Source organism: Mustela lutreola, chromosome 1, assembly GCF_030435805.1.
Source record: "Mustela lutreola isolate mMusLut2 chromosome 1, mMusLut2.pri, whole genome shotgun sequence".
NCBI classification, from domain to species: Eukaryota; Metazoa; Chordata; class Mammalia; order Carnivora; family Mustelidae; genus Mustela; species Mustela lutreola.
The window spans coordinates 64772299-64798415 of record NC_081290.1 but is presented as its reverse complement, the minus strand read 5'-3'; the positions used below and the strand labels follow the sequence as shown (position 1 = coordinate 64798415).

The window sequence follows — 26117 nt, the reverse complement described above, 5'->3', positions numbered from 1 at the left end:
TCGCAAAGGCACCACCCTCCTCAACTAGCCTCAGGAAATAAAATAAGTGAACGCTCAGGACCCTCCTGCACACTGAACTTTCCAAAGCAAAGCTTTCAATACTCTCCTGGGGAAAACGATGCTGTGCAATTTCAAAAAAAAAAAAGGGGGGGGGGGAATGGGGGGCAGCCCAGGAGGGCTCTGTCCACTAAATGCCCACTGCCCGAGCCAGGAGCCTGGAGTCTGTGTGGCCAGTCCTGCCCCTTCCTGAGGCTTCCACAACATGGCCTCAATCTTCTTCCTGGGAGCTCTGTGCCCAGGGAGGACGCCTATGCGCCAACACCCCAGCTCTGGCCCCTCTGTCAGCCCGGTGGGAAGGATCCCCAAGCCCATTCTCTCTGGTCTCTCCTGCACAGAGGAATTCTGTGGCCCAGGAAAGGGGGGGGGGGCGTCCCTGAGGTTACCGGAGCCCCTAGCTCCGGGACAGGAGGTCTGAGAACGTGGGTTCTGCGGTCTGGCGACAGCGGTTCCAAAAAGAAAAGGGGTCGGGAACTCCAAGGTAGAGGGGAGTCCCGGGAGTCGGAGACCCCAGATGCCAGTGGCCCCTAAGTGGAGGCCACTTTCAATGATTCCTGGGGTGGTAGGGGCCAGGGGTCGCCCTCCCCACCAGGTGGACAAGAACCTGTGGGGGAGGGGACCCGAGATGGAGGTGATCCCAAGGTGGAGAGGGTTCCGGTGGTCGGGGCCTCAAAGTGGAGTGGGCTGGGGGTTCTATGGTCCTGGGGGTCGGGGGTCAGAGACCCCGGAGGTGGCGGGGACCCCTCGGGGCGGCTGCGCGGGCCGAGCTAGCTCCTCTCGGGCTCAGGAGCCCGGCGCCTCAGGAACAAAACTTTTCGTCAAGTTCCGGAAAAGAAGCGTGTCAGCGCGCGCGTCTCCAAGAGGCGGAGGAGCCGTGAGCCCCCGGCCCCGCGAGGTCACCCGGGCCCCACGCGCTCCCCGGGTGCGGGGGAACGCAGCGGCCGCGCGGCCCCGGGGGGACACAGGCCGGTCCCTAAGCCGCGCGCCCCGGCCCGGCCCGCCTTCCGCGCCCGCCGACGCAGCAGCAGGTGGCAGCGGCCCCGCGCGCCCCGGTCCCCCTCCCTCCCTCGCGGCCCGACCCACGCCGGAGGATCCCCTCAGTACCGAAGTCAGCGCGGCTCCGACGCCATCCCCGGGGCCGACGGGCCCGCAGCCCAGGCCCCCTGGGAGCCGCAACTTGCGCGGCGAGGACGCTGGGCGCGCCGCAGGCGGTGGGCCGGGCGGGCAGGTGCGCGCGAGCCGCCCGCGGCCAACAGCGGCGCGCGCCCTCGCCCCGCCCCGCGAGCCCTGCCCCCGCCCCGCGAGCCCCTGCCCCGCCCCCTTCCCCGCCCCGCCCCGCGCGCCCTCGCCCCGCCCCCTGCCGGCTGCAGCTGCTCTTCCGCCCGGCTGCCGCCCCCCGCCGCGCCGCCGCCGCTCCTGGAGCTCGACGCTCGCCCCGCTGCCACTCCTGGGCCGCTCGCCCGCCCGCCGCGGGCTCCGAAGAGGCGTCGCCGGCCCTTTTCTCTCCCGAGGGCCCAGTGGGACCGCGAGGGGAGGCCTGAGAGGATCTTCGGGTCCGCCCGGTCCCCGTGGACACCCGCCAGGGGCCTCCGTACCTGGTCAGCTCCACCCGCGGCCATCTTGGAAGTGGGAAGCGGCCGGGAGGGGGAAGGGGCACGCGCGGGCAGGGACCAGGCGTGGGGAGCCGAGCGGCGGAGCGCATCGATGGGCGCCCCTGCCTCCCGGCAGGTGTGCGGGGCGAATGCGCCCCGGGACGGCCGGTGGCCGTCAGTCCGGTCCGGCCTATGTCTCTTGATCTGTAAAACGGGCTCTGCTGGGAGTGCTTTGCCGAGCTGTTCCGCGGGGCCAGCGCCGTGGTTCTCGCACTAAGCCGCGCTGGAGGGTTTTTTTGAAAATTCGGACGCCGGTGCCGTGCCCCAGCTATGTTAAATCACAGCCTCCGCAGGGGGATACAGTCTGGGCCGGGTCTGCGGTAAAAGCCGCCCTGCGGAGTGGGGAATGAGGTCGCTGGCCCGGATCCCAGGACGAGCCGGAGCCGAGACGGGTCTGAAGCCAGGTGCCCCGCGGGGAGCCGCCTTCCGAGACTAGGCGAAGCCTCCTTGGGGGATATCTTGTGTGCTGCCGTGTCTGTTCCCTGGTCCTGACAGGGAGTCGGCACTTCAGTAGTCGCTGAACTGTTCTGTTCTGGGGACATCAGGGCAGAGGAAAGAGTTCAGTGGCTGGGACCCCGGAGGCTTGGGGTCCACACAAGGCTTGGAGCCCTTGGGGCTGTCCCTGGCCAGAATGACCAGAGAGGAGACGTCAGAGAGTCGGGTCCACTGCGAATTGGCAGAGCAGTGAGGGAAGGGGAATGTCTTAGAGTATCTGGAAGCCTGCCGCGGAAGATGAACTTGTCCGAGCCATGGTCATTAGTGTTGGGCCAAGGAACCCCTGGCTTGTTTCTACTGCCTCTGCGTCCTAGGTCTAAAAACTCCCATGGGCCACCTGGGTGGCTCCCTGCTTCTCCTTCTCCCTCTTCCCCTACTTGTGCTCTCTCTGTGTCAAATAAAATCTTAAAAAAAAAAAAAAAAAAAAAAAGTTAACTCTTAACACCTATTCGTTAAGATGACAGGAGGGGTGAGAAATTTTTAAAAAGCAGTCTCTTAAGAGAATAGAATATATTAACACCCCTTACAGTGCTTGGTGCATAATAGAAGTTTACAAATGCTTACACTTCTGGGTGGTTTTAAGGAAAAATGCTGACCTTCCTTCAAACCCCAGCAAGCCTTCCCCCTGCTTTTTTTTTTTTTTTTTTAAGATTTTATTTATTTATTTGACAGAGATCACAAGTAGGCAGAGAGGCAGGCAGAGAGAGAGGAGAAGCAGGCTCCCCGCTGAGCAGAGAGCCCCAATGCGGGACTTGATCCCAGGACCCTGAGACCATGACCTGAGCTGAAGGCAGAGGCTTTAACCCACTGAGCCACCCACGTGCCCCTCCCCCTGCTTATTTTAAGAAAATACTAACAGGAAAATACAGACTTGCTTCAGGGCTTACTTAGTCAGCAATGTAATAAATAGGATTAATAAGTCCACCTTCCCAGTGTTCCTGGCCACTCCCCCAAATTCCCTCCCACCCTCATTCTGAGTCTTAGGGTTTTAAAACCCCATAATGACTAGGAACCATTGTTCTGAATCCAGAACCAAAAAAAGAAAAAAGAAAAAGAAAATTTTTGGCCTTCAGATTTACATATGGCGCCCTCTATCTGCCTTTTCCTCACCTTCTCCCCCATCCTGCCACCCACCCCCTGCTCCCTGCCCCAGCCAAGAGCCCTTCCTCGGGGCCCATCAGTCACTTAATAGCCTCAGTGAGCCTAACAATTAAAAATAAGAAGAGTGAGATAAGCTATGTGGGCGTTTGCACTCCCATCACCTGTTTGAGAACCTTGGCGCCTCCCAGCACCCCTCTGTAATAGGGAGACAACTCTGTAAGGGGGGCCCGTGCTAATGCCAGTGAGCTCTGCCGCTCACTGCTGACTGCCTTGGCAAAAATCCAGCCTCCCCCAGGTAGACCGAACCCCGAGACCCTCACAATGATTCTCACCCCAGTTGTTCCTTTGAGGGCTGGCTGCAAAGCTGTTGCTAGAGAAAGACAGTTACGGGCTGTCAGCTCCTGCGGCTCAGTTCCGGGCCCAGGACTGAGTGACCCATCCTAGACTGTGTCCATAAGGCTTTCCCTGTCTACCAGACTCCTAACACCTCCACCTCCCAAGTTGTGCAAAGATTAGAGACCAAGTAAGTGGCCGAGAGGTTAAATGTAAAAAACTGTCTGGCTTTGTCATTTTCGGGCCTGTTTGGGAAGCTCTTGCCCCGCCCCCCCCAAGTAATACGGCGTAGAAAAAGTGTGTTGGTCAGCCCACCGAGGGGAGGGGGGATGTGGGCCTCCTCAGAGAGCCCACAGAGGGACTGCAGGCCTGACCTCTGAGCCTCCCTGGGCTTACAAACAGGAGCAGGCGCCTGTGCCAGCCACTCTTGTGCCAGCCCCATGCTGGGCCCTGGCCACACCAGAGGGACTGACAGCCCACAATTCCTGCTCTCGCAGATCCCCAGTCTTGAGAGACAGGTGGACATTCACCAATTCAGCCCCATCTCCTTGCAAGGAAAATGGTTCACTGACCAAAGGCAGATGTCAGGAGGGTCATAAGCACAGCATCTGGGTCCTCCAGCCCATCCCTCAGAGGGGAAACAGGCCCAAAGAGTAGGGGGTATAGGCGGTGGGCACAGAATGAGGCCACATCTCTTCTCAGGAGATATGGGGATCTAGTCTCCCAAACACCCATTTTGCCCCAACCCTCCCCCACCCAGCCCCTAATGGGATCTCCATAAATTTCTGTTGAATGGATGAATAAATTCTGCTCACAGCTGCATCTGTCCCCATAACCTGTCGAGCTCGCACAGTGACTTGAATTTTGCAGGTAAGGAGACAGGCGCTGGGCAGTGAGGCCCCCCGGTCCAAGGCTCACAGCATGCTTTCCACGGTCTGGAAGCCCTCACCCGTTTGCCATCCTCCCTCTCATCCTCCTGGTCCCCAGCCTCCATTCGAGTCCCCAGGGCCAGACCATCCCCACGGGGCAGAGGCAGATTGCACAGCCCTCACTGATCTCAAAAGAACTTCCCCTCAGCCCAAGCATTTTCCAGAATCCACCAGAAAACTCATCCTTTCTGCCTTGAGTCCTGGGAGGGTTACCTTCTTCCCCGCGGACACGGGAGTGTTTACTTTTTGGAAACAATGCCTGGAATTTGGGGTTCTCTTGCTGCTCCTGGAAATTGAGCAATAACATAAAAGTAACAAATAAAAAAATAAAAACAGGGAGCGCTGCATGCAGGTCAGGTTTCCCACAACCTCAGCCCAAAGAAGACAGCCAGAGACACAGAGATGGAAGAGTGTCAGAACCAGCAGAGAAGACACCACAGCCTCTGCACTTGGCTGCAAGAAGCGGCCCTCAGACCCTCACACCAGAGCCATGAACTGGCATTTTCCTCCCAGTTTTAGCAGGTGCACTTACAGGACTGCACTAGGTTAAATTCGATGAACGGAGGGAGGCAGATGTCCTAGTAGCAAGACTTTCATCAATGAGAGAAGGCATGGCTCCAACAGAGAAGGAAGGGAAAGAAGAAAGTGTAACACACAGGATCTCTCCAGTCTGTGCCTATGCTTGAAAGGAGCTATCCTTAGACAGTTACCCCCAAATTCAGGCAAAGACTAGTGTAAAAATATGTTCACCGGTGTTACTTGCAATAGTGAAACGGACATGATGTAGATGTCTGATCAGAGGGGAGATTAAATGGAGAGACTCGTATGCAGCTGTTAAAAAAAGTTTATTATAAGACAGAAGACATCCTTAAGTCATAAGAGTAATACTGAATTTTAAATAAAGTATAAGCAAAGAACACGGAATATGCATCATGCACAGGCATGAACAGGCAGAAACACTGAAAATGAGTCTCAGAACACATTTGATGGTCTTCTGTCCCTATGTTTTGAAACTCAGAATTCCCCACAAAAAGTATATGCTGTTTTTAAAGATGGGCAAGGATGCTTGCTGATGGGTGACCAGCAGACTTCGAGAAGCATGGTAAACAGTCCTGTGAGGGTTCCGTGTCCAGAGCCCTCCTTATCAAGAACTTTAAGCAAAGCAAGCCCAATTATGTGCTCGTGCCCCAAGAGGTTAGGGCTCCGTGCACAGCCAGGCAGCACAACAGAGCTCCGAGACTGGTTGGTGTGGCCCACCCTCTGTCACAGTGTCTCTAGCTGCCCTAGTGACCCTGTGATGCCCTACCATTGCCCCTTTTCCCGGGAACACTTGAACCCAGCTGGATCTGGCCCAGAATCAAAGCTCATCCATTCCCAGAGCATCCCAAGTAATTGCCTGGGGAAAAAAAAAAAGAGAGAGAGTTATAATGAAACCAACAGACCCTCCGAATTAGGGAATGCCTGGCCTTGCTGGGGGAGTGGGGGAGACCCAGGGGGACCCCCTGTGGCCTTGGCTTCCTGAATATTCAGAGGAGCAAGAGACCTGGAAGGCTCTAGGTATGAGGGAAGCAGAGTGCCTGGGGGCGGGGCTCCCATTTCCTGAACACCCCAGTGGAATTTTCCAAATAGCCTCGTTTCTTAAAGGCATCATTCTGTTGCCTGCTGCTGTCATCCTCAGAAAGCAAGGCCTGGTTCAGAAGCTGTGGGGTCAGGTCCCACACGGGCGCTTCATGAGGAGGGTGCAGAGGGCAGAAGGGGGCAGGGGGGCAGCTCCTTCCCACATGCAACGATCCTCTGCAGAGCACCCCTCCCGGCCACCCGTGAGGCTCTGTCACTGGGCCTGAGGTCTCTCCAAGTTCACAGAACTACCAGGGTTATCCTCACAAATCAGCCTTGGTACCTGCCCTGCCCTCTACCCAGAACTCCCAGACTCCCTTCTTACTAGAATCCCTGGTCCCTCCCAGTGCCTCCCAACATTGCCTCAGCGGCTGCCAGACCCACACCAGCCTCACCCCGTTCATGCTCCCCATTATGATCTCTGGGCCACCCTCCCAGGTAACCTTTTGCCTTGTAGGGTCTCTGCACAGTCCTCAGATCCCTAGCAGACAGCCTGGGGCCCACACTGAGGAGTGCACCATGGATGTGTCCATGCTAGCACCTGCCCGTGTTGCCGTGAGGAAACTGAGACTCAGGCAGACGGACCTTCCAGCCAAGTACACAGGCAGGATTTGAACCCAGACCCTCCAGCTCCAGAGGCCTGTTCTGGGCTGCTGTACTGTTTGGTGGATTCACTTCCTGTCCCTTGTGGTGGTAGGGGGTGGGGGGTTAGGGGGAGGAGGGCCCACCCACAGGACTCACCCCCCACCCCCCCAAGCCGTAGTTTGTTCATCTGTAAAATGGAGATGCCCATGGATCGCTTGCCGTGTCCTTGGGCTCTTGGGAGGACTTGGGGAGATGCGGCCCCTGGGGGGGGAGGCTGTAGTGAGATCTGGGAGGAACGGGTGGGAGTGTAGGTGTAGAAAGGGGCCCCTGCAGCATCACTCCGAGGGCGCATAGACTCAGGTCCATATGCTGGGGGATGCAGAGGCCCCCCAGCTTGCTCATCTCCCTGTCAGGGCTCCAAGTGGATGTCTGAGCTGAAAACAGTCAGGTAGAGATTCAGGACACTGAATGACGATGGGGGCGGTGCGCTGAACACACCCAGTGGGAGGCCCGGATCTGAGGGGTAGAAAGGTCCCCCATCTCCCCTGCATCCACCTGGCCCCAGGGAGTGAAGCTCAGCAAGGCCTGGAACCCTAGCCCTAACCCGGGGTGGAGGGGGCATGGGAGCCTCGCTCTCTGGGGCCTGCTGGGTCCAGAAGAGAGCCTGCTCCTGGCAGAGGGCAAGGGCCCAGGCTGTGCCGCCTCCATCCCTTCTGACCCCAGTAAGGCCCTGCAGAATGAGGCCCCACTGTGGGATGAACACCTGGCTTTCATCTTTCAAACAGTTTTAATGATGGAAAATGTCAAATGTGTACAAAGCAGAGTGCTGGGGGTAGGCGTGGTTGGTGTCCTGCCGCTCCCCGCTCCCTCCACTGGGTCAGGTGTGGCTCCCATCCAGCTTGTCCAGTGCCCATCTCCAGCACTGTTCTCCCCGTCATCCCTCTGTTTCAATTCCTGCGTAGCCGATGGTGGAGGCCAGTGCAGGGACAGGGGACCCCAGCATGGTCCCTATTTGTGTCACCCTGCTGACAGGGCCTGCGTGGCCGGAGATGGCCCGGTCGGTCCTTTCTGAAGCCAAAGTACCATAATGGGTGTAGATTGGACACAATGAATAAGAATTCCTCGGTATCCCCAATTATTTCTTTGTTAAGATTTTATTTATTTGACAGAGAGACACAGCGAGAGAGGGAACACAAGCAGGGGGAGTGGGAGAGGGAGAAGCAGGCTTCCCACCAAGTGGGGAGCCCGATGCAGGGCTCGATCCCAGGACCCTGGGATCGTGACCTGAGCTGAAGGCAGAGGCTTAATGACTGAGCCACCCAGGTGCCCCCCACCATTATCTTTAAAAATGTCTTTCTGGGGTGCCTGGGTGGCTCAGTCAGGGAAGTGTCTGCCTTCAGCTCAGGTCATGATCTCAGGTCCTGGGATGGAGCTCCATGTCGGGTGCCCTGCTCTGTAGGAAGCCTGCTTCTCCCCCCTCTCTCTCTCCCTCCACTCCTCACCACTGCTTGTTCTCTCTCTCTAATAAAAAAAAAAAAAATCTTTAAAAAATAAAAATTTCTTGGGGCGCCTGGGTGGCTAAGTGGGTTAAAGCCTCTGTCTTTGGCTCAGATCGTGATCTTAGGGTCCTGGGATCGGGATCGAGCCCCACCTCGGGCTCTGCTCAGCGGGGAGCCTGCTTCCCCCTCTCTCTCTGCCTGCCTCTCTGCCTACTTGTGATCTCTCTGTCAAATAAATAAAATCTTTTAAAAAATAAATAAAAATTTCTTTTTATCATACAGTTTATCATTCAGTTTATCTTACTAAACTGCACTTGGTAGACAGATCTCTTATACCTCTTTTTTTTTTTTTTAAAGGAGACTGTATATATATTTTTTAAGATTTTATTTATTTACTTGAGAGAGATCATAAGTAGGCAGAGAGGCAGGCAGAGAGAGAGGAGGAAGCAGGCTCTCTGCTGAGCAGAGAACCCGGTGTGGGGCTTGATCCCAGGACCCTGAGATCATGACCTGAATCAAAGGCAAAGGCTTTAACCCACTGAGCCACCCAGGCGCCCCTCTTATACCTCTTCTAATTGAAATAGTTCCCCCTTTGTTTTTCCTGTGCTGTATACTTATGGGCGACCCAGAATTGCTTATCTTGTAGAACTTTCCACATCGTGGATTTGGCTGGCTGTAGCCTGGCGGTGGTGTTAAACCAGCTCTCCCCCACCCCCTATTTCCTATAAACTCAAGCAGTGGTTCTCAGCCAAGGACAACTTTGCCTCCAGGTAACATGTGGCCAAGTCCTCTGAACTGAATCCTTAGGAAGCTCTGAGTGGGGGATGGAGGCAGGGGCCCATCTCAGGGTCATTCCCAGAGTCCAAATGTTTACTTCCTCCAGGTTCCTCCAGGAGGGGTGGCTCGTCTTACCTTGAACGAGGTCACCTTGCTGGCTTATGTCATCACTAGGGCCGCAGAATGGTGAGACCCACTATTTTCAGCATAACACAGTTATGACCTTAATGCTTCATCACACACCGTTTACAAAGGGCTTTTCTATCCAGGATGGACTACCCAAACTCACCACTGTGCTGGAGGCAGGCTGGGCAATCTCGGAATGATTTTCCGCAGACGAGGAGATGTGTCAGAGCGGGGAAGTGGCCTGCATAAGACCCTGAGGTCAGCAATGGCACCTGGCTAAGCCCAGGCACTGTCACCTGCCCAAAGGCACGTTCACAGGAGTATACAGAGCTCACCCAGGGGTAGGGAAGGGAGGATATGCCATGGTGAGCCTCTCTGAAAAGCTATAGAAGTTCTAGAAGAGTACTGTGCACCAGCTGATTCTGAAATCCCTACCCAGCCATGGAGACCACTGTCTTAAGAAACAAACCTTGCCCCGTTCACACCCCTCGACACTCCCTGCTACCTCCAGGACCAACCTTTCCCAAGAGACACTCAGGGTCCCTCACAGACTGACCCCTCTCACCTCCCTACTCCGTCTCTTCCTGAAGGAACATGTCCACCCCAGCCACACCCACCTGGACTCTGGCAGACTAACTCTATCAGACTAGACTCTCTGCCAAACTAACCAGAGATTCTGGAATGGTCTGACCGGTGGCTTGGGCAGCCACTGCGGAGGGAATCAGCTCCTATCCCTCACCCCATTCGTGCAGGGACATTCTTCCTGCTCAGCCTGGCAGTTGGCCTCGCTTTGCCAGTTGTACAGGGGAGGAAACTGAGGCTCGAGAGGGTGAATGGCTTGTGGAAGGCCACATGGCAGAAGCCATGGCTACTGGAGAGCCAGGCAGTCTGGTCTTCGTCCCTCGTCCTAGGACCCCCCAGCTGCCCACGCAGCCTCCCTGCACAGGCCTAGGAGGTGGAGGCTCCCCACAGCATACTCCATCTGGCTTTCCAGGCCCCAGGAGGCCGTGCCCGGGCAGTGGCTTGCCCCAGCTTCCTGGGGTCTATAGCCAGGCCGGAAAGCCAGAGCCTGCCCTGGAGGAAACCACACTGTTGCCCGTGGCCCATCTGTGGTGATGGGTGGAGACGGAGGCTCGGAGTTCTCTCCGGGATAAATGTGTTAACTGTTCTGCAGAAAGGGCCACGACCCCTGACTGTGCGCCTCCCTCCTCCCTGTGCCCCGCCCTGAGATGCCTATGACCTTGGCAAGGCCACCAGCTGGTCAGGGTAGCAAGGGGCCTCATCCACTTCACCTTGCCCCTCCGCCCAGCCTGCGGTCTTCCCGTGGCTCCCCAAGTTGGATGGGGCTGAGGGCCTGCAAGGCAGGGAAATCGGAGAGGTAAGACGAGGAAGAGTATCTGCACGCCTTCCTTCCGAGCCCCGGAGAATGGTCATGGCTCAGGCAGGCTGGAGAGATGGAAGAGGACCTTGAGAGAGGTTTCTGACCAGAACCAGGGCTGCGGGAGTTTTACTGATAAAGATTAAGCTTATGACCAACATCAGGGTTCAGGCCTAGCACATAGTAGGATCTGGATACTGTCTGTTGAATGAACGAATGTTTCCAAGCCCTACTTATGACCAAGGCCCAGAGACCTCTTTTCTTCCTAATTGTCAGCTTCGTGCCAACATAAAGATACCCCAGCCCCCAAAAGACCTTAACGTGCAGCCGCCGTTTCTATAGTGAGAACTCAGGTTGAGGCATAATAGATCGGTAGGTAATGAGGTCCCGCAGCTCCCGCCTTGTCCAGACAACAGTGTCACACGTGGTGGCAGTAAGCCTGCGGGAAGCAGTTGCGAGTGGGGAAAGTAACCTAGAGGCCAGGGTCTCTCACTTCCTCCCCCACTCAGGAAGGGGAAGCACCGGTGGGGGTGGGGGTGGGGGTGAGAGGTGAGGCGGGAGGATTCCGGGACCACTGGACTAAGTGGGAAGAGGCTCACCCTGCATCCTGGCCCTGTGTGGTGGGGGAGCTGACAGGCAAAGGCAGGTTCCCACGGGTGGGGCACTGAGCCAGGTGCAGGTGTTGGGGAGGGACTGGCAGCAGAGCCAAGGGCCAGGTCTGCCCCCGCCGAGCTGTCAGCTGAGGTCCCTGATGTCTCTGAGCAGTTCCCAGGTCTGTGATTGCCGGGCAGGAGTGGGGCCTGAGAGCTTTGGCATGACCTGTGGCCCTGCAGGGGAGCCACCCGCTGGGCTGTCCGTTATCGCCGGCTTGCAGCTTGCAGTCTGTGGGAGGATGCTGGGGGCATGCTTAACATTTGTGACCAGCAGGAACTGGGGCCCCAGGCCTGGGAGGAGAGCTAGAGTCAAGCCCAGAGGGGGCCAGGACTTGCTCAAGGCCCTCAGGAGCCCTGGGGTCGCTTGAGCCTGGGGTTTAGGGCACTCAGGATGAGACTCCTTCCAGGCCGGGTCCCCTCAGCAAGTTGAGAAGGCACCACGAAGCCACCCCAGGTCTGGGCTAGCGGCCTCTCCCAGCAGGCCAGGCCCACAGTGGGCCAGAGTTACCGTGGGGGCTCCTCCCTCTGCCCAGGGGTCCTGAGCGAGGGAGAAGCCAGTGGTGGGAAGGTGGGCCCCAGACTCAGCCTGGGGACCCGGAGACGGTGGGCTTGAGGCAGATGTGCTCTGGCTCAAACAGCAGCAGGGGGAGAGCAGGCTGACTGGCATCACATGTGACACGCAGCCGCATAGCCTCTGCAGGACCGGCCTCCAAGGCAAGGGCCTTGTAGAGGCTCTGCTACCCACCGCTCACCAGTCCCTGTGGGCCGGGGGGAGAAGAGGGAAGGAAGGGGCAGCCTGAGGATGTGATTTCCTTGGGAGTTACCGGACCGGGGTGCAGCAGCTTCTTCTCTGCGCTCCTGGCTTCTTCCTGGCCGCACCCCCAGGATGGGACAGCGTCCCCCCGACTCCGCCTTCTGGCTGCCCCACTGTGTTGTTTTATCCTTACAAACTACCCAGGGGAGGCACCGCTAGGATCTCTGCCTAGCCGACTTTGGATCCTGGCTGTACCATGCGGCAGGTGAGAGGCCTCACTCTCCTCACCTGTCAAATGGGGCAAAGGCACCTACGTCACAGTATTGCCGGTTAACATGACCAATGCCTGGAAGGATGCCCGCTGTTCCTGTTACTAGCAGACACGTGGACCCCATCCAAGGGCTCGGTGGGGAGGTCACTGCCAGTCCCTGTTAGTTCGGTCAAGTGACACAACTGTCCCTGGCGAATCTCCTTCCCCACACCAGTGACGCAAGGCCAGTGGTGGGTTCTCAAGTGGGAGCGCCTTTCCTGGCCTCTGTGCCCATGACAGTGCCCTGCCTGTCATGCCATCCAGCCACTGCCTGCTTTCAAGAGAAACCTGGGGCTGGGCCCTCCTTTCTGTTCCTGGACAGCCAAGCAGACACAGGCCCCTCCGGTATGCACAGCCACAAGGCCAGTGGCTGAACATGTAGGACATCTCATGTGGAGAGGTCTGCAAGTGGCCTGGGTGGCTCAGTGGGCTGAGTGTCCATCCAGCTCTTGATTTCAGCTTGGGTCACGATCTCAGGGTGTGACATGGAGCCCCATGCTCATAGGGGAGACTGCTGGAGACTCTGTGCCTCTGCCCCTCTCCAAAATAAAGTCTTTAAAAAAAAATTAAAGGGCTTTATACCCCTTTGGTTGAGAAGCACTTAGCTGAGATGTCCCAATTCCTAGGGACAGCACCCCATCTCCAGGTGAACATGAGCACAGAGCAGTGGTCTAGCCCTGCCCCCGCACCCTGGTCTTGCAGGTGTGGGCCCCAGTGAAACAGGCTGAAGACAGTCCAAGGCAGCCACAGGGCACACCTCCCACGGACAACCTCCTGCAGGGGAACAGATGACCACCACCTAGCCCCACAAACACCCTCCAGCCCAGCCTCTGGTACTTCTGGGAGTGGAGTGCAACAGGGCACTGCCGCCATTCCTGGGGAAGACTCGAGCCACATCAGGTGATGGTAACAAATGGTGTTGCAGTAGCTGGCCAATAAGCCAGAAAAAAAAAAAAAAAGGAGACTGAATCCCTAAGCCTCACTCCTTGTATGTAATTTACATGCTTCCAAGACTGCCTGGCTGGCTCAGTTGGAAGCACAGGTGATTCTTGATCTCCCGGCCATGAATTCAAGCCCCACATTGGGTGTACAGCTTACTTTAAGAAAAAAAAAAAAAAACACCACCACAAAAAACTCTACATAAGGTATATGGGTTCTAGAAAAACCACAGAAGTGTATCTTTATACTCTTTCAAGGTGAAGATAGCATTTAAAAACATGCCCACAGGGGCGCCTGGGTGGCTCAGTGGTTTAGGCCTCTGCCTTCAGCTCAGGTCATGATCTCAGCCATGGGGACAGCAAGCACTTCACAGGCCGGACTCTCCCCTCAGGAGCGACTGTACAAGGACACCCACGTTTACAAGCATCTGCAGAAGTGCTATCCAGAATACGGAGCACTCTATATGATGGGATGTTCTATATATGATCAGTGAGGGACCTATTAAATTTCTAGAACAAAATAACATAGCTATAAAAACTTATGTACAGGTACGCCTGGGTGGCTCAGTTGGTTAAGCAGCTGCCTTCGGCTCAGGTCATGATCCCAGCATCCTGGGATCGAGTCCCACATCGGGCTCCTTGCTCGGCAGGAAGCCTGCTTCTCCCTCTGCCTCTGTCTGCCATTCCGTCTGCCTGTGCTCGCTCTCTCTCTCTGACAAATAAATAAAATCTTCAAAAAAAAAACAAAACCAAAACCAACCTCTCACATACACCTACAATCACAGCCACGAGTTGACGTCTGAGTGAAAACCCACTTCTGAAGTCTGAAGAAGGGCACCTGGGTGGCTCAGTGGGTTAAAGACTCTGCCTTAGGCTCGGGTCATAATCCCAGGGTCCTGGGATCAAGCCTTGCATCGGGCTCTCTGCTCAGCGGGGAGCCTGCTTCCTCTTCTCTGCCTACTTGTGATTTCTGTCAAATAAATGAATAAAAAATGAAGTCCGCAGAAGCAGGGACAGCACCGCCCCGTCACATCACATGTTCTCTGCAGACCTGTAGGTGCTCAGCTGTCTGGAGAGGCTTTGGGCACAAATGGGAGCAGCTTCCAGCGCCCAGTGTGTTAGTGCAGAGGAGTTTCCCTTATACTTTAAAAATCCACTGATTTGGGACACCTGGGTGGCTCAGTTGGTTAAGCAGCTGCTTTCGGCTCAGGTCATATCCCAGTGTCCTGGGATCGAGTCCCACATCGGGCTCCTTGCTCGGCAGGGAGCCTTCTTCTCCCTGACTCTGCCTGCCTCTCTGCCTGCCTGTGCTCACTCTCTCTCTCTCTGACAAATAAATAAATAAAATCTTAAAAAAAAAAAAAAATAATCCACTGATTTCTTTTCCTACAATGAACGTTGATCGTGTTAACAGGTTTTTTTCCCCGTAACAAAGAAGATGGAACTTTCGTCTATACCTCTGGACAAAAATCACATGTTTCTTGCTGGATTCAGGCAGGAGCTGGGGTTGGGGGGGGGGCATGCGACTCGTTAACCAGCAGGCACCCCCCCTCCCTTTTCCAGCAAAGCAGTGCACCAGCATTCCGAGCAAATGCCCGTTAAGAGCTGCATGCCCTTCATCTGGAACGATGTGACCTGGATGCTTTCTATTTTCTCCTGACGCAGGTCACTAAGGCTGCAGACTCTACAAAAGATCCTCTGCTATGATAAACAAAGACAACCAACTGTTTTTTGAAATTTTTATTTGGTGTTAACTCCACAAGAAAACAAAAAAATCAGTTACTCTGGTGTACGTGAAATCAGAACAATACAACCACGGGGAAAAAAATCTCAGCCCAGGAATGGAACACGGGTACTTCAGTGCTATGGATATGCAAATGCGCGTCATACCACAGTGCGTCTCAGCGTTTTGCCAACTTTTTAAAAAAATGCTTTTTCTTTGTGATCATCCATTCACAAAACTAAAAACCACACTTTCAACTCTGTTGCTGAAAGCCTCTGGACTTCAGCCATTTAGCTATGAAAACAAATAAATACATAATCTGTTAATCCCCTTGCCCATTTTATGATCCATCCCCGTTCCCCGTGGAAGGTGCACTGTCTTCCCGCCAGTGCATGAGGAAGTCGGCACCTCGGCCACCTGGAGCCCTGTCTTGATAAAAAGCAGCTGTCCAAAATCAACTGAGCTAAAGGTTGTATCTGAAATACATTTATTTGGTCTCTGCTACATAAGCAACGATTTCTAGAATGATCGTCACTGTAGTGATTTAGGAATTTACAACTTCCAATTCTTTTTTGCCTTTGCTGTTAAATTATATTTCAGTGCAGATGCTAATCACTTTTTAGGAAGCTCTGGAAGAAAGAAAAATACATAAAACCTTATAAAGTCTGTAAATAAATAACAGCAACATAAACCTTACATGCACACACACACACCCCTGCACACGTACACACACACCCCTGCACGCGTGCACGCACACGCGCGCGCACACACACACACACACACACACACTTTAAAGTGTCATAAGATGTGCCGAGTACGAACAAGCCCTGGCGTGTGGTGAGACCCCAGCCCGCCGTCTGCTGGGTTTCTCCCAGTGAGGACACTGAAGCCAGGGCGGCTCTGCAGCCCTGGAGTCATCTGTGTCCTCGGTTACAAGCAGGCAACTGCACCCACAGCTCGGAGCAAACCAGGGATCGCCCAGCCACTCCAGCTCCCAGCTAGCGAAGTGTACGTGTGTACCACCTGCCAAGACTTGCGGTGAAGCCATCTCGTCCACGCCAGACTTCTCTGCCATTCCTGGTGTTACGGACATGCTAAACTGATTTTACACATTAGGTTTTGTTTGTTTGTTTTTTAAATAGAATAACAATTTGGTTTTACAACACTGCTCCTCGTAGCTTCATTTGCTGCCCACCGGCGTGGAAACTCGAGGTGGCGGCCATCCTGAATGGACAGGACTTGGAGGAGACGGACTGACTGCTCAGCCCCCACGGAGAGCGGGAAGCGAGTCCCATGAAGCCATCACAAAGGTCTGGAGAAAGGACATCTCTGCCCGCCCCCAACCCACCACACAGAACTTGCCCAGAACATTCTCGCCAACACAAAATGAAATCTAAGCTCTACTCGATCACAGCCTTGACAGCGGCTAGCTGTAGTAGCCAGGGCTTCTCTGGGGTGACGAGGCGGCCTGTACTGCATATCAGACACTTATAATTTGGAGTTCTGGAGGCTTCGATTCAATGGAGGTCGCCAGAAAATCATGATCTGCAACTAAGACCCTCACCACAAATAACCCTGAAGGGCATTTGGTGCAAAAGTCACCACAACGTCAAACAGGTTGGGAGTACGCCCTTGCCCTGCTCTGCCTCCGCTGCTACCCCGCACCTCAAAGCCTTGGCTCCTCCAGTTAGCAAGAAAGTCACAAACCATAGTATCTTCCATGATACTTGAGGGGGGAGAATCCTAAGAGAGAAAACAGTATTTTGTAAGTCTCTAAAAGCATACCCTTGTGGCTCCTACAGCAAATGTACACGAGAGCTGACCTTGTGAAGCCCGTGGACGAGTCACCCATGCTTCCCTCTTGCCTTGAGAAAGACCCTGATCCATGGCAGGGGTGGGTGTTATATCCCAGTTCAGAGAAAACAAAGCCTAAAGGTTTCAAAGCTCAAGTCTCTGGAGAGCGGCAGTGGCCGCGGACACCGCGGCACTAAGGTGACAGTGACCGGGGCTGCAACTGGAAGGACAGACAGCAACTGCGGTCAAGATGTGGAAAGCAGGGTTGCTTCTAGACAAGCACATGCACACCCATTCTTGATTTGACAACACAATCTAGTCTATTTCAGATAGCCAAGAATTCAACAGCTTGGAAAACAAAAAATCTTCAACAGGATAGCTGTCCTCAACTCTAAAATAAGCAAGAAGAGAAAGATAATTGCTGATCTGAATCAGTTAATTGAAGAAGAAACCTAAGTTGTTGCTTTAGATTAACAGGCCTCACAAAAGGGTATTTGCCATCACATATCGCTCTCAAAAAATAATTTGTACTACGCTGCAGGATTAGAGATGAGTTCGAGAAAAGAGCTCTTCTTCGCCAGGGTCCACCCACTCGCCTCCGCCCTCCGAGCCGGAGCCATCCGAGCCGGAGCTGGCGCTGGAGTAGATCTTTCTGCGGAAGCCGCTGGGTTTTGCTCCGGCACCTCTCTCTCCTGCACACCTTGCTTCATAAACAGAAGACACCTGGGATGAAAGAAACAGTTTTCAACAGATCAAAAGCCAGACTTTTTTCCCAAAGGGCTACATGAAACACTCCCGACATACAGAGGGCAAACAGCAAATCGCTGGCTTCCTGGGGAGACCCACAAGTGACGAAGAGCTGCACTGCTTCGGGGCAAAACCACCACACTCTCCTCTGCGATTCAGAAAGCGGCCAAAAGGCTGATTCTGTACATTGAGTCCCTGGGACAAAACGTTCCAAGTGTGAGGACTGACTGCATGAGCCAAGGTATGAGGGCCACCTCGCTGGGGGATGGGCCAAGCACCAGGAACCCGGGGAGGTCGGTGCAGCTGTGTTGTCCCCGGGCTCACATTCTGGGAGAGCCCACAGCAAACTGACCAAGCAACAGCACGGCACACCATGGTTTTTGTAAATGGGGTGCTGTGGTCGATAGGGGAGGCGCAGGCAGGGGACACACACACACACACATGCTCTCTTTCTCTGACAGTTGTGGCAGGGGAGGCCCTCTGAGAAGTGTCCTCACCTGAAGGCCAAGAAGCAAGTCTTGTGTAAGGAACAGCCAGAGCTTGCCTGGGGGCTGGGCTTCAGAAACCGGAGTTCTAAAAACTCTCTATTGTGTGGGACTGTCCCCCACACACCAGATGGTCAACATCTCTGTCCCCCAGGACACTGACTACAAATGGAAGCCCCTCCCTAGTCACAGCAACTACCAATGCTCCCCGAACCCCGTCAGACATGAGTGACATCATCCTCCCTCTCCACGGCCACCTGCCATGCCGCGCCCCCCACCCCGAGGTGATCAGTAAAGCTCCTGTCCCTCAGTGGCCCAAACCGGGCCACACCCACCGGCCAGTTATAGTAACCAGCGACATCCCGCCGCCTCTCTCCAAGTCATAGTAACGAGCAACGTCCCCCGCCCAGTAACCAGCACACCCCCCAGTCACAGTAGCTAGCAATGCCCCTCTCCAACAGTAACCACCCCCCATCATACTAGCTAGCAGTACCCCTTCCCCAGTCACAAGAACCCCCATCACAGAACCCAGGACCACCCCCTCCTCAGAGTAGCCAGCACCCCCCATTTCCAAATGGCAGCACTGTCCCTGGTTGGGACCTCTGAGGCAGCAGCAGAAGACAGGCACAAGGAAGGACAGGAGAAGAGAGGATGTGAGGCCAGAGGCACACGAGGGCAGAGCACGACAGGGCCTTTTTCTGGGCAAGGCGCAGGGACAGAAGGCCATTCTGGTTAGGAGCGGGAGTGGCTGAGTCCCCGTGGAGGCTCAAGGCTCAGGTCTGCACTTTGTGGTGAGGCTGCACGGCCTGAGACAGGACATCCCGAATCTATGCAGAATGGCACAGGGATAGTCCCCCCATCAGGCGTCATGAGGAGCAGCGAGGGGTGCTCAGCCTGGACAGGGTGCAGGAGGTAGGAGAAGGGTAGGGCGGGGTGGTCAGGGCCAGGGGCCAGAGAGCGGCTCCCAAGCATGGGTGTGGCAGCGGGGGTGCCACAGGGCACCCCCCACAGAGGTGGGAAAGATAGGGCCATGGGTGCCAACACCCTAGGGTACCCTGGGGGAAAAGTCCTCACAGGACCAGCGCCGACACAGAAAAGAAACAGGTGTCCTTATTCACCCACCTGCCTGCCTAGCAGGAGCTCACAGGCCTGGTGGGGAAGCAGTGCTACAGGAACCAAAAGCAGCCCGGTGTCAGGGCTGAGGCCAGAGTGCCACACAGGGCATGGTGAGGGCAGAGGAAGGTGGGGTCCATCCCTGGAGCTCACCAGAAGGCTTCTGGGGGAGTGCCAAAGTCCTACTGGTAGGCAGGAATCACCAGCGGCAGCACTGGGAATGACAGACTGGGGGTAGCGAGGGCAGGAGTGTGGGAAGCCTTGGTAGTAAGCGGACAAGGTGGGAGGAGATGAAGGCGGGGACTGAGGGCCTGGGAGCTGGGTCACCTGGGACTGGCAGGGGAGTGGTGGGGGGGAGCTCCCAGGGCTCCCAGGCTCCAGCCTGAGCGGCAAGGAGACGTGGCTGTTAGTAAGTTAGTAAGGAGGAGGACAGTCCACTTACCCTATTAAAATCTAACAGACGCTCTTCGTTACTGGGTATGTCTTTACCATCTGGACACTCTTCTATACCATTCTCTCCCTTGGCATTTGTATAACAGTCTTAATCATTTTGAATGGAGAAGGGAAAAGAGGGAAAGGGGGGGAAATTTCATTAAGACACAGTTATGAAACATACATTTTTGTTTCATTTTTTGCTGAGTCAGATCAGTTAGGTTTACCAACACTCTGGAGAGTTTAAACAGTCACTAAAAGCAGACACGCGCACACCAGTCAGCCAGGTATGCACGAGCAAAATGCTATGTCCATTTAAAAATTCTAATAAATTGTTTATTGAGTTTTTAAAAGACGGGCTGGCATAACCAGACATGCCTATTATCCCAGCATGAGACAATCATTCAACAAAGCACACCTGTACTAGGGTAAGCCCTGGGAACACAGGATAAAGACCAACAAGGCCTGAGCTCTCACAAGCGTACGGAGTGCAGAGGGAGACAGACGATGCAGTGCATGTGTGTTCATCTAACAAATGAACAAAGGGGCTTCCGACAGGAGGAGTGCAGTAGGAAAGACCGAACAGCAACCACCTTGTCTGTTCCCTCTCAAGCCAACATCACGCTAAAGCTCATCTGCCCTGTATCTGAAGGATAGGGAAGAGAAAGGAGGCTTGTGGTCTGAGTAGGCAAGCAACCCACAGAAGGGGATGGAACTGGAAGATGGAATTAGAAGAAATCAAACAGATCATTTAGTGCAAAAGTTCTCAGCCCTGGGAGCATGAAGCCTACCTAGCCCGCCAGCCCAGGCCCCACCTGAGATCCTGGCGGATCTGGTCAGGGCCAGGTGGTTCTGATGCGCAGCCAGGGCTGACCGCTGCCAGTCTCAATCCAGACCAGCGCCCCCACACAGCTGCGGACACACAGTGACGAGAGAGGAGACAGCTGGTAGGCCCAGGGCAGACCCTGGCTTGAAATCACCGTGTGCAAGTCCTGTAATGCCCCCAGTGAAGCATGTTTCCTGTTGACTGTGGTCCAGTTACCACGAGGAGTTCAAGGAGATGACATGCTCCCCATGTGTGACACAGGAGCGGACAGGACTGATGCTCAGTGACCGCTGTGCCCTCGTACCATTGGGAGTTGGCCACATCACATTCTCCATGACCTTTAGCTCTCTCTGCCTGCCTCAGGACCTTGAAGTCACGGGCTCAGGTTCACGAAAATAACCCGGACACCGGGGCTACACACACGTGAGCGGACCCCTGCTTCTGCACTCACCTGCGATGTAACTGGCTCTCTCTGAGCCCTGGCTCCCTCAGCTCTAAAACAGGGTCACCATCTGCCTGCCAGGGGTCCTGTGCACAGTAGAAGAGATGACGCGCAGGCAGCCTCAAGAACAGCGCTGGCATGCCGGCTGGTGAACCAAGACCCCAGCTGGCTCGCCCACTCAGCTCACCTGACCAAGCATCATGGGCCCCATGCACCCTGCCAGCTCGTCACCATAGGAACAGTAATGGTCTCCTGGACTAGGATATGCCCTGGGTGGAGCTGGAGCCAGCCCTCCCTGACTCCTGCACTTCCCAGCCCTGCTGTCAGGATTCTGTATGTACAAAAGTAGCTCGTGACACCACAGGTGTCAGGAATGGGCAGTGGTAACTGTGGACAATGTTCTTTGTGATCTGCCCATGGACGGCTCCCGTGTTCCAGGTTAGGACCACGTGCCAGGCCTGTGCTATGCACATTACTTGTCAGAAGTACCCCCTTGGGGAGGAACTATTGTTAGTCTTTTTCTACAAACCCAAACAATGGAGACACAGGAGGTCTGGTCACTGCCCCAGGTCTACCAGCTGGCCATGGAGGCCCTGGGCTCCAGCTCCGTTTTGTCTCCTGAACCCTTAACTGTTATCTGTATGGTTTCCCTGCAGGGCTTTCTCCAGAAGACTGAGCTAACACCCACACACTTACAATGAATGAGCCTTCCAAAGGTTCAGAATTCAGCGCGTGAGCTCTGGAGACCACGACTCAGGACAGACCCCTCATGGCTTGGGGTGCGCAAGGCCCTCATGCTCTGGCTGCTGGTTTCCGGCAGACCATGTCCCCACCGTGCTCTCGCGCTGCTCCCCTCTGCCAGGCACACTGGGGTACACCAAGCACATTCTGCTCCAGCACCAGCCAGAGCTGCTGCCCGGGCACCTCCCACTGCAGGTGGCCCCCACTGTCACAGGGCTCATGTCCTCACTCCCTCTGCTGGTGCTGGGATGTTAGCTCATCAGGAGGGCCCCCAGGGCCTGGCACAAGGCAGGCCCATAAATAACACCGGCATGCGGCTACAACCATGAAGGCACAGGTGGCAGGATGCGGGGCTCAGACTGGCGCCCTAGCAGCAGGGTGCCTCGATCAGCTGGCTCACTCCGAGTCTCCACCTCCTGGCCTTACCGTAAAAACAGATGATCCCTCTCCTCCAGGGAGGCTGGGAGCTGCCAGGTCACCCCTGACTCACGGGGCTTGTTATTAACCCCCAGCCAGGCTACAAGAGACTCCAGTCACTCGTGCTGAGAGGGCAAGAGGCTCCCCATTTTCCTGGCCAACCTGCTCCTGAGACAGCTCACCCCACCCCCACAGGCCGAGAGAGTGAGGCTGGTCATGTCACAGTGACAAGGCACCTGCGCAGGCATTTAATGCATAGCTGTGAGGCAAAAGTCATTCCAAAGCCTGGTGGCCATTATCTACCCACTGATAGTCTCTCTGTCACTTCACATCAAAACAAGCGCGGTGCACTAACCATCCCTTAAGGACCCAGGCTAAAGGTCAGGACTGACTCCTAACTAATGACAAGAAACCAGACTAAGGCTGCCAAGACGCCCTTGACACATTAATGAAGCTTGAACTCAGCATCTGAGAGCCATCCTAAACCCCCACAGGGACTGGTCTTCTGGACCCCCAGCACTGCCTACTGCCACTTCCCCCTGTCCATCTGGCTGCACCACTCTGGGGCACTGGGCCTCCCTTAGCTGCATTCCTGTTAAACTCACCGGTGACTGGACACTCGCCGGGTACATGGAATGGATCTATGTCACAGCCAGATCTGGGCTCCCCTGACCCTGGCGCCTCTCTGGACACCGAGGGAAGATGGTCTGGATGCGAGCCTAAGCTTGCCAGTTAGTGCAGGATTCTGGACGAACCGTCAGACCGGAGTCTCAGCGCCTCCTTATCTGCAAACTAGTGCTGCCGCCTCCCAAAGCTACAGTGGGGCCTACATCAAAGGAAAGCCTGGGAGCACTGTAAACCAGAGAAGGCAGCCCAGATACTAGCTCAGAAGCAGAATGACCACTCTCTAATAAATGCCGTTAAATAAAGACGCTAAAAATGAAGACTCCGCCTTGTGCTCTTTCTGACCCAGCGAACCTCTGGGAAGGAGGAAGGCAGGCTCTGGCGAGGGCGTTCAGGGGCTCACAGCACAGAGAGAAGCAAAGAGCACCCCCACCACTGGTGAAGGCCAGGCTGCACAGGGAGGCCAGCACTGGCGGCCCGAGAGCTGGACCGAGCCAGGCATGGCAGGCAGTGAGCGGCGCCACGGGCTCCATGGTCATTACATGAACCGGGAGACACGATGGACACGTGCACGTGTGAATACTAACCAACGGGGTATGTGCCACTTCCAGCTCCGATGGCAGAGACTGTCAGATGGCACAGCCCACGCCAACCCGGGGCCGGTGGCATGCCCTCCGCAGCCCTCACTCCCCACCAGGCTGGTGGGAGTTTTCATAGTTGCCAGGCATGTCCTCCCAGGAGGCTCCCAGACCCAAATCCCCTTCACCCAATGTGCTCATGCTCTGTCTGCTCCCTGCAGGTGCCCCTCCACCCCCTCCTGCTGCTCATGCCTCAGAGTCACTCCTGAGGCCCTGGAGTCCTCGACTGAGACCTCTCCATGCTGTCCTCCCATACTACCCCTGCGGGGCCTGAGGCAAGGCCTTGACCCAGGCCTCCTAGACAGCCCGTACCAGGGGTCCAGAACCCCAGCTGGTACCAGAGCTATTCTATCCCTTCTCCACTCTGCTGCGAGTACTGTCCTAAAACACACACAGACCTGACAGCCTCCAATCTGCTGTCTTCTCAGTGGCCGTCCCTGCCTGCATACCACACTCCCGCACCTCCAGCCAGGCTTCTTCCCTGCCTGCCCTTCCGGCCTCAGCTACCACCCAGCTGGGCCCACTTGGGAACACTGGGCCCAGAGACCCTCTTACCCTCCTGCAAGCTGACCCTTTCACGGGGTCTGCCCTCCCCCACCTTCCCCATCTGGGCAGCTTCCTGAAGATCCCCCCACAGGTGATTCCCACAGGATTCACAGAGATCTTGAACAGGCCTTGGTAAAGGCCAGTCCTGCTTTTATGCATTTCCATGCCTTTCCCCACATTAGGCTAAGGGCTGGCTCCAGTCCTCACTCATCTCTGCGTCCCCGGGGCCTGACAATGCCACCACCCAGAAGCCTCCAGTAAGAGCCTGGCGAACTGCTATTCATAGTGAAAGAATGTATTGTTCTTAATGACGAGAAATCCAAATGATGAACCAATGACCTAACACAGGCCTCCTTACCTTCACACTCTGACGCAGGAAAGAGAGGAGAGTACAAGGCTTTTTCCCACCAGGTTTGCTTTTCTTGACTCCTATTCATTCCTTGAACATCAGTGTTCAATACGGGAAACTGTTTAGGTTAAACAAATATAAAAAAAAGTTTATAAACTTTCAGGATAAAGGAGAAAATTCAAATATTATTAACTAGGAACTATAAATCCAGGATTTTTAAACTGATGAATTTCATTTTTAATATTGTTCTAGACAAGTGAATTTATTTATTTATTTTTAGATGTTACTTTTAAGTAATCTCTATACCCAATGTGGGTTTCAAACTCACAACCCTGTGATCAAGAGTCACATCCTCCACTGACTGAGCCAGCTGGGTGCCCCAACGAAGTAAATTCAAAAGGCCTCAGGGTTGGGGCACCTGGGAGGCTTAGGTCACAATCCCAGAGTCCCAGGATTAAGCCTCCCACACTGGGCTTCCTGCTCAGCAGAGAGTCCGCTTCTTCCTCTGCCCCTACCCCATACTCATGCTCTCTTTCTCTCAAATAAGATCTTAAAAAAAAAAAAAAAAAGTGTTCATAACATATAAAGGAAGTTTTTTTGAGAATGAAGATCTCTTAAAAAACAGGACAAGGGAAGCCTGGGTGGCTCAGTGGGCTAAAGCCTCTGCCTTCAGCTCAGGTTGTGATCCCAGGGTCCTGGAATTGAGCCCTGCATCAGGCTCTCTGCTCAGTGGGGAGCCTGCTTCCTCCTCTCTGCCCACCTGTGATCTCTGTCAAATAAATAAATAAAATCTTAAAAAAAAAAAAGACACGACAAAACCCTTTCAAGGCAAAATATCCCCAATTAATATCCAAGACAAGGCAGATTTCTAGATTTGGGAAATGCAGAGAAATAAAAGGGTGACCCTAAGTGTCCATTGGTATGAGACGCTCCATGGAAGAGAGAGGACCCTCTTCTTCACACACTCTGCAGGAAGGAGTCAAAGATGACAGCACGGGATGAAAGAAACTGAAGAGGCAGAATTACCAACCTCCATGGCTTTTTAACTCCATTATGTGCTTTGCTGAGAACCAGAGGATGCTGGGACTCAAGCCAAAGAAGGCCTGTGGACCCCCGTCTGCGCCCCCTGCTTCAGAAGACATTCTCACCATGTGTTCAAGCTTAAAACCTGAGTGCTCTTAGCAAACAATGACTGTCAGTTCTCTTACAGGACTTTGCTTTTCTCTTACATGTGAACTGTCTTACGGGTAAAAGACTTTTGATTCAATGAGTTTATTATTTAATTAACAGGAAACATCTCAAACCTTCATTTTTTTTCACTTCACATAATTTTGCAGGAAGAAATATTCTTAAGTGAGACACTGAAGGAAAACGGTACCGTGTACCCAGTGTGGCCAGTTAACTTCACTACGTTCTCCCCCAGCTTCCTCCAACAACAGTAGTCAGGACCCCTCTGTTATGTAAGCAGGACAAGACTCAGCTTCATGCAAACAAAGCCACAACAGCCAAGGTCCATGGCTAGTTGAAGGACATTAACTGCATTTAGCATATAATTCACAAAACCCCTAGACCTTTCCAGAAAAGCCTTCTCTCCAAGGTGCACCTCCTCTCACTATCTGGAAGGAGCAAGAGGGCTTCCTGGACAGAAGAGCTGCCCTCCTCCCAAAGGCACCACTGCAGGCAGATGGATTTGGAGGCAGCAAGTTTCTACCTGCAAAAGAAAATGTCCCCAGCAGCTGTGCAACGATTAGTGTTTACTCATGCGACCCTGTCCCAAGACCGTGGGAGTTGGGGCAAGGGTAAGAAAGGGAGGGAGAGAGAACTCATTGCAGGATGTGGGAGACGGCTGGGAGAGCAGGCTGGAGAGGTCAGCATGAACGAGAGGAAGCTAGACAAGAGTAGAGTGGGAGAGGCAGGAAGCCCGTTAGGGCAGAGCCCATGCCTTGATTGTGTCTCCAGCACAGGGCCTGCACAAAGTGGATGCTTGAGTCCGCTCGCCTGAAGGAAAGGCTCTCCCCCGATGCAGGTCCCTGATT

At 54.7% G+C, this 26117-nt stretch overlaps 2 protein-coding genes across 11 annotated transcripts in view; both read right to left on the bottom strand.

Annotated features, from left to right (window-relative positions):
- Positions 1-1835, bottom strand: part of TBC1D14 (TBC1 domain family member 14) — a 104166-nt gene extending 102331 nt beyond the window's left edge. For 2 of the 5 annotated variants that reach the window (XM_059165836.1, XM_059165847.1), the window contains exon 1: positions 1653-1832. The gene's annotated coding sequence lies outside the window, so the exon portion shown is untranslated. Of the gene's footprint in view, positions 1-1161; positions 1319-1652 lie in introns of those variants that run through there. The other 3 variants (XM_059165868.1, XM_059165858.1, XM_059165875.1) reach the window with 3 other exon arrangements.
- Positions 1836-14929: 13094 nt separating this feature from the next.
- KIAA0232 (KIAA0232 ortholog) overlaps positions 14930-26117 on the bottom strand; it is an 83424-nt gene continuing 72236 nt past the window's right edge. For 4 of the 6 annotated variants that reach the window (XM_059165771.1, XM_059165798.1, XM_059165778.1 and 1 more), the window contains 3 exons: positions 24091-24199; positions 19509-19606; positions 14930-17444 (listed from right to left, as the gene is read on the bottom strand). In XM_059165771.1, coding sequence (XP_059021754.1) covers positions 17265-17444; positions 19509-19606; positions 24091-24199 — 387 coding nt within the window. In that variant the 3' untranslated portion in view covers positions 14930-17264. Of the gene's footprint in view, positions 17445-19508; positions 19607-24090; positions 24200-26117 lie in introns of those variants that run through there. The other 2 variants (XM_059165787.1, XR_009351628.1) reach the window with 2 other exon arrangements.